The sequence below is a fragment of the Scatophagus argus genome, chromosome 20 (assembly GCF_020382885.2).
Source record: "Scatophagus argus isolate fScaArg1 chromosome 20, fScaArg1.pri, whole genome shotgun sequence".
Classification (NCBI taxonomy): domain Eukaryota; kingdom Metazoa; phylum Chordata; class Actinopteri; family Scatophagidae; genus Scatophagus; species Scatophagus argus.
The window spans coordinates 7,745,918-7,759,804 of NC_058512.1; the positions used below are offsets into that span (position 1 = coordinate 7,745,918).

At 39.2% G+C, this 13,887-nt stretch overlaps 1 protein-coding gene across 1 annotated transcript in view; it reads left to right on the forward strand.

Annotated features, from left to right (window-relative positions):
• The window catches only part of LOC124051469 (astrotactin-2-like), a 237,289-nt gene that overhangs the window by 192,565 nt on the left and 30,837 nt on the right, over window positions 1-13,887 (forward strand). Inside the window, exon 19 of the mRNA XM_046374872.1 lies at window positions 477-625. Coding sequence (XP_046230828.1) covers window positions 477-625 — 149 coding nt within the window. The remainder of the gene's footprint in view (window positions 1-476; window positions 626-13,887) is intronic.

Consider the following 13,887-nt stretch of genomic DNA (forward strand, 5'->3'; position numbering starts at 1 on the left):
GCCAGTGCTGGAGTGTAAGGCCAGTACTTATTATTATTGTCTATGAAGATGAAACTGAGTTGCAAGCTTTTTATGAAAGGAGGATAACCTAGCTCGCTCAGTCATTTGTACAGACACAGCTGGAGGGCAGGCAAAATGGAAATACTATTCTTTTATCTCTTTTGAGGGAATAAAGAGGAAAAATTGCCCAGGGAACACTGCTGGAGCACAGGTGGTTTTGGAATGCTGTTTTGTCCAAAACATCTGTTTGCCATCTTGTTGTCCAATCAGATATAGGAAATGGGGTGACAAACACAATAACGACCACATGGGATTCCCACTCACCCATTCTAGGTTTCTGTCCATATTTCAGATGCTTGGCATATGCACACGCAAAGTTTCTTTTGGATTTCCAGATGAGGGCAACTAGCAGTTGTGGTAATGTGTGTCTTATTCCTCTATCTCAAACCTTGTCTTCTCTGTGTTGATCCATTTAGTTTGCGTCTAGCCCCTTACCTGGAGCCCTCAAGCACAATGGTGGCCCTTGAGTGGATGGATGTGGAGCCTTTGATTGGCTGTAAAGTTTCAGACTACATCATTCAGCATAAACGAGTGGAGGATCCCTTGGAGGCAGAGGTCTACACAGGTAAAAAACACCCAAAAAACTCCAAGTTTTTGTTGATATACTTGTTGTAACTGAATAGATGTAAATACTATGATATGATGAAATGAGCTGGTCTGTTGTCAGACCAGCCAAAAATTTAGTTTGCTTAGTGTTGGTCTTTATTGTTACAACAAGAGTTACTGTTGCACAAAACACACACACACACACACAATCCAGAACTAAGCTTAATTCGACATATGGACATAAGAATAGAAGTCTGATGAGTTGAGTATGAGTTATACTGTAATTGGAGGGAACGTGGTTAAAGTTTTTTTAATCTGGATACAGAACAGAAAGAAGAGCTTAGACTTGGAATCAGAGAAGATGACGTAGGGCAATTTATCAATTGCCATAAATGGCGCTAAGCATTGTGCCATGGGGCAAGGGAAGTCATCATGGCTGTGACGAGGGGCTGAGGTGAGTCAGAGGAAGGGTGATAGGAAGGAACTTAATAATACTGGAGAAATTAGGTGGTCTGGAAGAAACTGGCTTTAGTCATTGGGAAGTATGGACAGGCCATCCATCACCCCTGGGAAGAGTGCTGATGAAGCGTGGGCACCGGCGAGTGAAGGGAGGATACAGACAGCTAGACACAGGCATTCTGGCAGAGGTGAGCTAGGAAGGGGCAGATGGTGTGGGTGACTCACTCCACTATGTGCCAGTCACCACTATAAATCATATCATAACAGACAGCATGAGAAGTTATTGTCTTCAGTTTTTGTCTTTTTCTCTTCCCTTTTATTTGTGTCACTCTTCATCTCTGTTAGCCGTGTCTGCCTATTTACTCTCAACTTTTTTTAACAGTCTGGACAAAACTGAAACAGAACTTTGATGAGTAAACTAAAACTTAACTCATGCGCTGATAATGTGTGTGTTTAGTATATTACTTTTTTGGCAATAAGTTGGCAAAATATATGGTCTCCTTCAACGGAAACATCATAAATTGTGTACTGTATGGTACATAACGCATACGGTACACATCTGAGTTGCTGCCACTTCCACTGCATATATTATAACTATACAAAACCATCACTGTTTTCCAAAATGGGGGAGATCAAGATTGCTGATACAAACTTGGAAGGCATTGCAGGGGTCGATTTATGAAATAATAGGGGCCTCTTAAAATGATGAGATCCTGTTCTCAGGACTCAGCAAGTAAAAGCCATAGTGTTTGAGAAGTGTCATTTTCTCACACTTGGTCTGACTAATTTTGAAATTACGGGGATTTGTACTCCCTGTACCCACTACTGTTTTTTTTATTTAAGGACCATCTTCAAGGCACTTTTTAGGAAAGTGGACGTCTGTATAACAAAACCAAAAGCTGAGTTGAACAAGAAGTCTTATTTAGCTCATGTTGTGGACACAAAGTAGCAACGTGTCACATGCTTTCAAGTTCACCCATTCTTCAATGCTCCTCTTGACTTTTTCACACAGATACACACACACACGCACGCACACGTACATTCCCTTGTTGAAACTGCCAGTGAAACCAGTCTTCTATCATTGGCAACTGAGCATCTCTAATGGCGCAGTTTGGGGATAAATACTTGGATAAATACTTTGCTTGAGGGCATCTTTGTGGTTTTCTGGAAAGCAAGCATTTCTTCTTCATTTTCCTTGTTCATATTTTCCAAGACTGCATGAACCAGTGAGCTTGCAGTCAAGCTTTCTTCTCTAACATTTGAGGGTGGGTACGCACTGAAGGATTATTCAGCTGATTTGCAGTAAACCATATTTGACAATCGAGACAATCTTAGGGAAAATTTCTGATCCAAAGCTTAGCTGGGACTAATATTTGGCAATGTAAAGCAGTGTGAGGTGATCTGTTTTAAAGTTGAAGTGTTAAAGACAGAATATTATGGAAAACAAGATGTTGTAGTTAGATTCGGTAGATGTCTGAAGACAAAAAAGTACAAGGGGCAATTTCATTGACAATGTACTGAAATTAGATGGCAGATAACACACACATAAACATGGTGTGGGGAGAGATGTGACTTTGATCAACATTGATTTCATCAGTAGTAAGGGTGGCACCTGCATCCAGCGGATGGTATTCAGCCAGCGCCGGCATCCACAGAAGCTGAGGCTGCATCCACATCCATTGCCAAATTGAAACACTGCTTTGGGCTGGTGTCTGAAAGAGAGGAAAGATAAACAGACAGCCACACACAGACACAGAGCCATGCTGAGCATGAGTCACACACTCAGAGCACACACAATCAGCCATGTGCACACTCATACAGATGGCAGACAGAGAGTGATGTAGACACTTGGATGCAGCTCTCACTGACATGTTTGTATGTCAGTGCTGTCTAGACTGGGATAGGAGAAGATACTGTATCCCTCCTGTGATAGATATTAAGGTCAGTCATGTATGAGTGAGAATAAATAGGTCTTGACTTTTTAGTTTGAATGTTTTAAGTTAAAATAAATGGCAACTAATTGCAAAAGGGACTTGATCCTAGAGATATCTATCTATCTATCTATCTATCTATCTATCTCTCTGTCTCTCTCTCTCTCTCTCTCTCTCTCTCTTTATATATATATATATATATATATATATATATATATATATATATTAAAGTTAATGATTATATGTCAGTTTATCTTTGCTCATTGCTTGTTTAATTGATGTGCAACTCAAAACCTTGCCACCAACATCAGCAGAGTAAGAGTCATTTGCAAATTTCATCATGTGAGCAGGGATATGTAAGGATATTTTTTTAACCTCCAAATCTCTCATCATTACTCCAGTTTTCACTGCAGATGAGGAGTTGTATCTGTTTAGGAATGCAGTGAGTTTTTCCACAAGCTGGATGACAGCTTTATCCATGTCAATAGGCTGATTCAAATGATGTAAGATGCCATCCTTTTGGCTCTGGTTTTTCATCTGTAACAGCTTCCTGCATGAATGGATGCAATCATAGAGTCCTTGAAAATCTTGCCGGTGAATGATATCTTCTTCTAAGTTAATATCCATAAATGTTGCTAATGTGACTCCCCCTCGCTTGATGTAAATTATAGAAATTATATTACGCCTCTGCTCATAACATAACGTAGGGCTGCACATTTTTTTTCTTTTTTTTTGCAGTGGGCATCAGTGCTGAGTGGAAAAGTCAAGTCAGAGTTTGAGTGTGTTGTTAGGAGGTGTCTTCTTCGGTTTTAAACCCTCCATCATTGTGGTGGGTGGTCTGAGGATCAACCTTGACAGCTCACTGACTGTATATAATACTGCCTAGACCTCTCACTGCAATTTGACAGTTTCTTGCTCAGTGTATATTTATGTCTCAATCTGGAATCATATGTTGCAGTCACAAGTCTTGACCTAGGATAGCCATTTATTCGATCAAAGACAAAATTATGCCTACATGGAACAGGACAGTTTGCATTTCTACTTCTGTCTTTACCTTGATTCGTGAAAATGCCGAAGAGTAAAAGCAGAGAACAAAATAAATAGAGCTGATGATAAAAGTTTGTGTTGTCTTTGTCCCTCTTGTTGCATATGAGGAAATCTTTAGAGGGATCAGGACACTTTGTAGCATCACCCTATTCCTTTCACATTTGTACAAACCATCAGCAACAAGGCCCCTGTCTCCAATTCCTTTAGATCACTACACATCATCAGTGTTGTTTAGAGAAATAAAGTTGTCTTTTTTTGAAAGCTCCTCTCTGCTCACTCACAAATCTTTCCTCTGAGGTCAACAGTGACAGGAAGATAGACTTACTGCTTTGAAGTGCAAGAAGAGCAACCGAGCCCCTTGTTAATATATCTTATTGTTTATATGGACATGATGCTCTACTAGCAGCCCTCAGTATTCTCACCACCGAAGCACCAGAGTCACCATGTCAGCAGCCAATACCCCACCTCCCATATACACAGTCAACGATCATCAATTCACCAACAAGCTTGGGCTTAATGAAGGTGTGGCCAGCCTGTGCTGGAGTCTCAAGGCATCAACCAATAAGACTTTCCACCACCATGACCTACTGTACATACCTTGGACAGATCTGTGTGAGCATCTGAGCTCAGAACAATTGACCCATCCTTCCAGCAAAGCAGAAGGTGGGGACACTGTGACATTAACCATTCCCCTGATTAGATAAAGCAAACCGTTAAAAGAGAATGCAATGAATGCATCATATAGTTTGAAGAAGTTAGTGCCGAGGGATCCCTGCCCAGGAACATGGAATTGCATAGTCTAGACCAAGATGCAGTTGTGCAAGCTGTGTGCATTGGAGTGGATCTAAATAGAAGGAAAAGTGTCCTGACTGTGAAATACAATCACAAGCCATTTTGCTTTGATAGGGAGTTTCCAAGAACTTCGGCTCCATAACAGATAAACACCTGTCATTTGCTCACCGAAGCTGTAGGCCCAACATAGCATGTCAGCATGTGCATGGGATACAAGTGATACAGGAAGTTGAGTGGGCAGAGTGGGGTTTCTCCCACTGCATCAGTGAAGTGTGTCTTATTCACAACATCTATCTTGTTTTTGTCACAAAAACCAACAGTGAGGATGAGGGCAATGTAGACCCTGTTATTACTGCCAAGATCAGATCCTGCAGCTTAGTATTGGAGAAGTCCGAGCACTTTGAGTGCCAGATGTACAGATGGAGCAGACAGAGAGGGATCACCTGTTCCTACAACGCCAGTAAGGCAAGAGGGGCACTGACTCACTGAGATGAGGCATAGGTGAAGATGACATCATTCCAGATTTCAGTTAATCATTTGAACAGAGCGTACTCAAGCGTTTCAAAAAAAAAAAAAAAAAAAGCAGATGCAGAGCTGAATTTTAAGGGCCATACACGGTCTCTAAATATAATAACTCATCCCAATTGGCTGGGAAATTCAAATGTAAATTTTAGTGCCCTGCTTCATGGAGGAGAGTAATTAAGCTTGTAGACCCGGTTAGGGGGCACTGACTGCGTGAAACAGAACTATAATTAAAGGAAACCCTGATAATCAGTGGCACTTTAATGGAACATTTGCTCAGCTGACATTTTAACATGTCAGAGAAGGAAACTCATAGGTGAATTAATGTTTGCTGGACTCTACAAAGGAAAACCCCCTATTGTGCGTGTTGGCTCACTGTCACTGTAACTGAGCTGTCATTTTTATTAAGTCCACCAACATTTTTCCCGCTGTGACAGTAAAAATGTCTCTAGTACAACCTGTCCATTCCATAGCATTTCTACAAAACATTTCTTCTACTCCTTACTCCCTTCCTGCCTTCTTACTCCTCATGTATTGAGATGTGGAGAAAAGTCAAATGAAAGGCTTATGGTGGTATGTCTTCCTATAAATATGATAAGACTTATTGTGACCAACACTGTAAGGGAAACCTTCATATTCTGACAACTCTCTCTTTAATCAATATTTAATTGTGATTCAAAGACGGTTGCAGAAAAGTTAAAGTAGGTACTTTTGGAAAGCATTTAAATATATAAAGAGGTTTATGGTTGTTTGAGTTACTGCACTGTACTCACCATGTTAATAATTCTATCAAATATTTGGTCAAATAATTCATAAATATTGTGTTCATTTATGTGCTTTTAATTAGACCATTTCAGAGAAACATAAGTGACCTGTATTGCTACAGCTACGTCCCACATTTAGTTTGTGTAGAGTTTTGTGTATTATATTACATCTCAAACTTCTCATTCCTGCTATAAGAGCTTCAGATCTTTGTGGAGTTTATTTGACAAGCCTCTTTTCCTCCTCTGATTTCAGTGTCAGCAGTGATGGATATGAGTGATCCACTTCACTGGGCCTCACACAGGCCTCTAGATGGCACACCAAGGCAGAGACAGCATTCACAGATGCCAGTTAGGAAAGCAGTGCTGATGTATTAGTGTAGGGCTCAGCATTCCTCTACAGCAATAGGTCAAACCAGCCGTGATATGTAAGAAGATATCAAGGATCAGAGATGATATTAAGAAATCTGATAGGAGCATTAAAATGGACAAGTGATAGAAAATCTCTAGATAGCTTTGATACCAGCATCAGCCAAAAAGAAGTGACAAAATGACAAAATGAAAGAATTAGCAACGGCAAGTTGTGTAAATGATAACATACATTTAGGGCATGTTCTTAGAGCCTGTACTTCAAATCTGTGGTCAAATTACAACCCACTGAGGATATTTTAATTTTGACATTTGCAACTAGGCTAATATTAAATAACTTACCTGGTTGGCTTTTAGTAATATTCTGATATTATATCTGATATAAGGAATTCTGATTCTGATTCTGATATCAGGTAGTCAGTCTTTATCATTCTAACATCTACTCAGTGAACACCTTATACAGGGGTTGCAACTGCACATTGTTTTGCAAAAGGATGCAAGGATTGACTGTATGTGTATAATTAATGGTTCACCTCCACTGCAATGTCAGAAGTTGGGAGTCTGGGAGTTCCCAGATATCAAAAAAAAATAGTGGCCACCAAAAATTGTCTAATACTAAGTTAAACCAAAAAGCTAAATTCAGAAAGCTTCTGGGTTCCGTTGTCACATTTTTACAAACCGTCTATTGTCTCGTCAGCTGTTAATTTGGGTGGCTTGTCCTTAAATCACACTTATGCTGAGGTGACACTTTTGTGAATGTGCTCATCAGCGTAGCACTGCACTTACCACAACTCTCACACAAATCCACACACTTAGCGCTAATTAAAAACCTGTGAGTCCCTCTGTGTTGCGTCACGGCTGTGTGACACCTGATTTTGTTGCAGGAAGAACAACTGAGGGCATGGCAGAGTGTCAGAACTACACGAATTGACAGGAATGAGAAAGTGAGAAGAGATCATATAAAAAATGTGGAAGTGAAAAAACAGAGAGAAAATGGACAGAAAAGAAAAGTTCAAGAGAAGAGGAATGTGAGATCGTAATGTAGGGGAGTGGAAGTGGGAGACAGCAGTAACACTGAACGTTACACAGCAATGATGTCACCTCATGCTGACACTTTTGGACTGAGAAACAGATTATCCATTTGTTCTTTGCTCTTACATCAGTTCCAATGTCCTTATCCCAATGCATGCGGCCACTTTCCTGGGATACATTACATGTGGGTCTTTCTCTACTTTACTGTCCCCTTCTGTCACATATCTCTCTGGTCTCCTCATGTCCCCCTTCCTTCTGCAATCAGGGTCAGTGGTATCACCCTCCCCAGTTTATGTAACAGCTGAATTATTGGTTGAGACCAAGAATGCCCCCCAATGCATTGATAAGCCCTCATTCAAAGAGATTGAATTATATGGAGATAAACGGTGTCCTTGAGCATGGGTGCAGATAACAGATTGGAGTGACACAGCTGACTCTCTTTGTTTTGTTAATTAAAGATGACCTCATCGCTAAAAATGGACGCTGTGCACCTCCTCGTCACGAGCCTCGCCATCAGCAGATTGCAGATTGCAGGCAGGGGGCCAAGGGCTTTCTGCATTCCCTTTCCCTTTTTGCTTTCTTTCTGGTTTTGCCTTGTCACACAGTCTCTGCCTCTCTCTCTTCCCCGTAGGTCTAGACTTTCCTGCTTTCATTTTTTTTTTTTTTTTTTTTTTGTCAATCCGTTTACTTGGTGTCCCTTATTTAGACATGGACACTAGATGCATATTCACCGGTTAACTGGATCTGTGCTGGAATTGTAATTGAGAGAAGATAGGCATGCTGACCCTTGGTGCCTTCCTTTTTATTCATCATTGTGTGTTGTTTGTTTTTTGTTTATTAAGATGCCCATTAGCCTTTTGCAGGATGACGATACAAGAACATACATTTACGCTGTTCCTCACAAGACACTAAGGTAACACAATAATTGACACAATTAAATTACTATATATAAAATAATCAAACATTCATGCAATTTAGTAACATCTGCTCTTTACCCATAGGTAAGAGTTACATGTGCTGCTTTATTCCGGAACTGTTTTCTTTTCTTATGTTGTCTGATAAAGTATTTGGACCAAACTGCACAACACCAAAACTAAACTTGTAAAACCCAAATTTGAATAACTTGTTTCATGTTGTGTATGTCTTCATGCTCCTCACAAATGTGGCTTCTTCCACTTGCTTTATGGTAATATTATTTAGATTAAGTTTTGGTTTCAGATATAAATCGTAGTTTATTCCAAATCTGGTGGTTTTAGACTGGTTCAAAATAAGTTTATTGTTGTAGCTGCACTCTACAACCAACTTCAACTCCCTCTCTAATCATTAATTATTTATTCTGTAAACGATATCGTGGAGTCATCAGCATACAATGAGATAGAAGCATTGAAGTCAGTTTTTTTTTCAAAATTAATGCATGATCAATGATGTCCAAAGTTGCTAAAAAATAAAGCAGGACTACACATGTAGTTCTCCTCTCCTCTGTTTCCTTAAATTATCAACCATCTGAGACACAGCAGCAGCTGTAGAATTTTTTTAATTTGTCATTTATTATTGGAAAAATAAGACTGTATCTGTTTGTATGAAGCTCATTCCATTAGCTAACTCAAACTGATAAAAAAACTTTTAGTCGACTGTTGGTTTCAGAAAAAAGTTTTGTGTCGTAGGGTTATTTCCCCATCAGTCATAAGGATAATTATGTAATCTTTCTGAGTTATGATTCAGTGAGGCAACATATGGTGGCCTGAATTTGGCGCAAGCAAAAAATTTATTTAAAATGCATTTAAGCATTAAATTGGGATTTATTACTTTCACTTTGCAATTCAGGGTACTGCAAACAACATGGCAGAAAAAAAATGACTCATGATGGAATTGCTCTGTATTAATGAACAGGAAAAGACTCACAACCCTGTGAAGACTTTTTAAGCTATTATAATCATTGCCTATTCTAGACACATTTACTGCTGATGATTTGTATTTACATTGGCGACAGTTACACAAAAAACAGAACCTGAGTTGCAGTTGCCCAAAATCCTCATTGGGCAACTGCTCATCTTATAGTAAGTATTGTCTCAGGATATTTTCTCCCTTACACCTTTTAGATGCAGTGTTTTTATGGAAGTAAACATGATGACTATTACAAATTAAGCAGTAGTTTATTTATTTTGTTGAATAATATTGCATTATAATGGTTTCCTTGTTCTGTTGCTAAAGAGATCTCCACCTAGAACTAGGAATAACCACTGTACAGTTTTACATAAGCTTTTCTACTTTGCATGAGAAGGCAAATAACTACATATTAGGTAGTTAGGGAGCGCAAGCTAGACTCAGTGTGAGACAAGCAACAACTGTTCATCCTTTACAAGTGGGTTCCAAAGAGTGAGCTGGAAATGCAAGAGCCCAGCACTCTTGTGATACAGCAGGTGGACGATGGCATTGCACATCATCCAGTCAATACAGTGCAGCATCACAGTAAGACACAAGCCAACAGCCTGTCAACACCCACAGGTCTATTCTTAGTGCTAAGTACATACCCAGGGGGAGACAGAGCGACAGTAAAAAGAGCCAAGGGCAGTAAAAACAGACCACACATGGGTCACATCAAACTCGTAGACATGCGCCCAGGGGGCCATTAGTCTGTGACGAACCACCACACCTGACCCAGTTTCTACAGACAGGGTAGGTGCAGCCCATTGTCAAACAGCATGTCATTCTCAGGTTGTTTGAGCTGGCGTGTTCCACAGTTCTAAGAACCAAAGAAGGTTTGACACAAAGATCTGACACAAAGAATCAAAAACAGGCAGAGACAAGACAGGGCTGCTGAATGTGTGTGTAATACAGTTTTATGATAAGGAAAAAATAACGTTTTGTTTGCATGATACAATTTCCAATGTGACTATCAATAAGGAACTGCATTATTTACCACTGTGGTTACTGTTGTTCAGTTTTGACCTCATTTGACCTTATGTCTTTAATACATTTGTCCAAAGAGCTGCAGAAAGTTCACTGTATACATGTGCTGTATATGTGTGATTGACAGGTTTAATGTGAAATTAAACATCAAATTTGTCCTAAAGAATGATCACATAATTCAATCTTTGTTATTACATCATTCACTTAGATCCATATGTTATTTTAACATATAATATCACATCTGATCTTTGATTATGACATGACCTGGTTGACAACTCAATTATTATGAGCTGGAGGGAAGTTGATTAATTTCAGATAACTGTAAGGCTCTGACATAGTACTCTTCTTACATTTGCAAATTAACTGAAAATTAAGTGCCTGAAAACAGTGCCAGGGCTCTGATTGAAATTTCCACTGGGGACACCTATAATGTTGATTTTATTTGTTTTTATGTTTCATTTATTTATTTATTTATTATTATATGCATTATTGTTTATATATGATTTGGATTTTTTTCTATAGCTGCAGTAAGACCCAACTTGATGTTGAATGCAGATGCCGGCTATTGTTAATGTTGCTTAATTCAAAATCAAATACACTCATTTATTTGTGGCAGGCCGACACAATATCAGCATTGCCCGCCACATATTAATCTTCCATTTTTGGATTTGTGTACCCCCTCCTCTCACACTCACTCACAAATGCATCATGTGTTTCCCGCACATTGGATGGGCCTTGCAGACCCATTACCAATGCAAGAGAATGATTCATGATCGATTAACTCATGGACGATTTCAACCTTCCTTCACCCCTCACATCTACTGATATTCACACATTCTCTGCAGAGAAAAGAGAGAGAGATTCTCTGGTAATATCTCCCTGAAGTAAATGCATTAACTTTCATGTGACCTCTCCTGTAAAAGCACATGGTTGGTGCAATATCATTCAGTACCATGTTGGTTTTGATTGTTTCAATAGGCTGTGTTATCAACTACCCTCCTCCACACATGGCTCATCTGCTGTTGTGAAAGCAGAATTGTGGGTGAATAATGTTTTGTTTGTTGGGCAGAAAAGTGTGTGTGTGTGAAAAGTGTGTGTGTGTACTTATGTGTGCGTGTATGTGTATTCCTGTAGAGAAAAATCTTTCCCTACCATGTAAATCATTAAATATCAGATTTGCTGTAAGATTAGGTTAAGGTAAGGGTTAGGATTAGACAAGTAATGTTATGATTAAGTGGTGGTTAAACTTCCTGGAAATTAATATATGTCTATGTAACATCTCCAAAAGTGATGGGAACACAACTTTGTGCATGTGTGTGTATCTCTCTGTGTGTGTGTGTGTGTGTGTGAGGGTGGGTAAAAGAACTGAAGTGAAGTTGTGAGTAAGGTGGGGGGCGGAAATAAAAAAGAAATAATAATATAATATCAAATGTTGAAAAAAGAAATAACACAGAAATAGATCAATTAACATATTCCATGTGGTCTATGCCGTATACATTACAACTGCTAAACATTCGCCTGGGTAACACTATAGACTGTTTGTCTTGTTCAGGTTTGCACTAGTTTTGGGTCACAGAATCAAAGAACATGTAAAGGGCTGCTTTTCTGTCTCATTATGCTGATGATATGCCATTGTACATATCAAATATATTGCAGAAGTAAAGCAACAGCTGACAACAACAATATGGATCACAGAAAACACATCACACTCTTGAGCTTGCACTTTGACCAACACATGGAATCCCCATGACCTTACACAGTGTTTGTCACACAAAAATTAAATTGTAGTTATACAGGGACAGTTCTGATTTAATCTATGTGAGCATGAGAGCAATGAAAATTCTCCTTCAAAACAGACACACATGAAACAAAGCAGTTTATTTTAGCCTTTAGCCTTTTAGCCTTTCAAACCATGAAAAAAATGTTTTCATAAATAAATGATGTTTCTTTCTGCCAGCACAATGCCTCAGCATGGCTATTCAATTGAATGTCCCTCTACCTGATTAAAAAAAACTCGGACAATTACGTGCAACTCAACCTGCTTGGAGAAATCTATTTCCCACAGTGCTTTGTTCCTACTTCTACATATCTGCCTTGCATGCCATTAGTTAATCCCCACAACCCAAGTGCAACCCCTCCCATACATAGGTACACTTAAGTGTGTACCTTTGTGTGCACTTGTTCCAGCCAAAGGTGGCCTTAGATTCCATGTAACGGTTTGTGTATAGCTGTGTAATGTGTCTGTTGTGTAGAGAGGGAGGGAGGGAAGTGGCTTCAGGTTCAGTTTGGGGAGTGAGGGGTTCAGCCCCAACTATTTAACAGAAGAGGCCCCCAGCAGGTTTGGCAGCCCACAGGAAATGTAAGGCTTGTTATTTGTTTGTTAATATAAAGCTTGTGTTTTGTTTGTTTACAAAGAGCCCACTGTGCAATTACCTGGACTGACTAGTTTACACAGAAAGAGAGACACAAGATAGAAGGGAGAAAGAAGGTAGTTTGAGGACAAACAAAAATGTAACTTGAGAAAAATGGAGCAGGACAAGACTATAGACATACATGTTGATATATCCATGCAATACTTCATTATTTGATCATTTGAATGTATTATTATGATATGTGAGCTTATTATATTATTTCAGTTGCCAGTGAAGTTATCATTCAACCACTGCCTCCAGTCATGACATTGCAGAAATTTGTTTATCACACTTGCATGTTTCAGGGTGGTTTGCATTACCAGTTGGACTTCAGCCCAGTTTCTAGAAAACAACGACATGACAACTAAAATTTTCTTGTCATTACCACCACACCACATTATATCCTGTGATTTTAGGTACAGTAAAGCTTACACTCACAGAAAACAAGAAAACATTTGTAACATATTTAAAGCATTTTTATAGTTCATGTTGTAAATGTTGTGTCTAAAGCACTTAAAGCTTCCTTCTTTGTGAAAACAAGTTCACTATTTATTATCCAGACATAATGTCAGGTCAACTTAAAAAAAACTTCAGAACTTTTTTTAATTATGCATAATAATGCCTTAAAATAGCTATGATTCACCCCATGCTATCCAAAGAGGAAGGAAGGATCTCTGTGCCCATCCTCACCACCTGTTTTGTGTTTTCTTATGTGCCAATGTTTTTTGAGAGGGGTTTTCCTTGTCTTCTTAGAGAATTTGTGTGAATCTGGGTCAGGAACTGTTGCTTTTGTGGGCCAACAAAGCCCTTTGAGACACTGTATATGATATTGGTCTGTACAAATAAACTTAAGCCCGTCTCGTCATGTTCCCATGATTTGCTATTATTTGTTTCCCTCTCTGCTTACTAAAAAGGTCACCTGGCACTTACCATGAGGTTTTAATCGCCATGTAAGCTGGAGAACACGCAAAATGGCTTTTACCGTAATAGAATTTCGGGGGCCTTAATTTTTGCCAGCTGTGTGCTGTTTTGGCTTTGGTATTGACA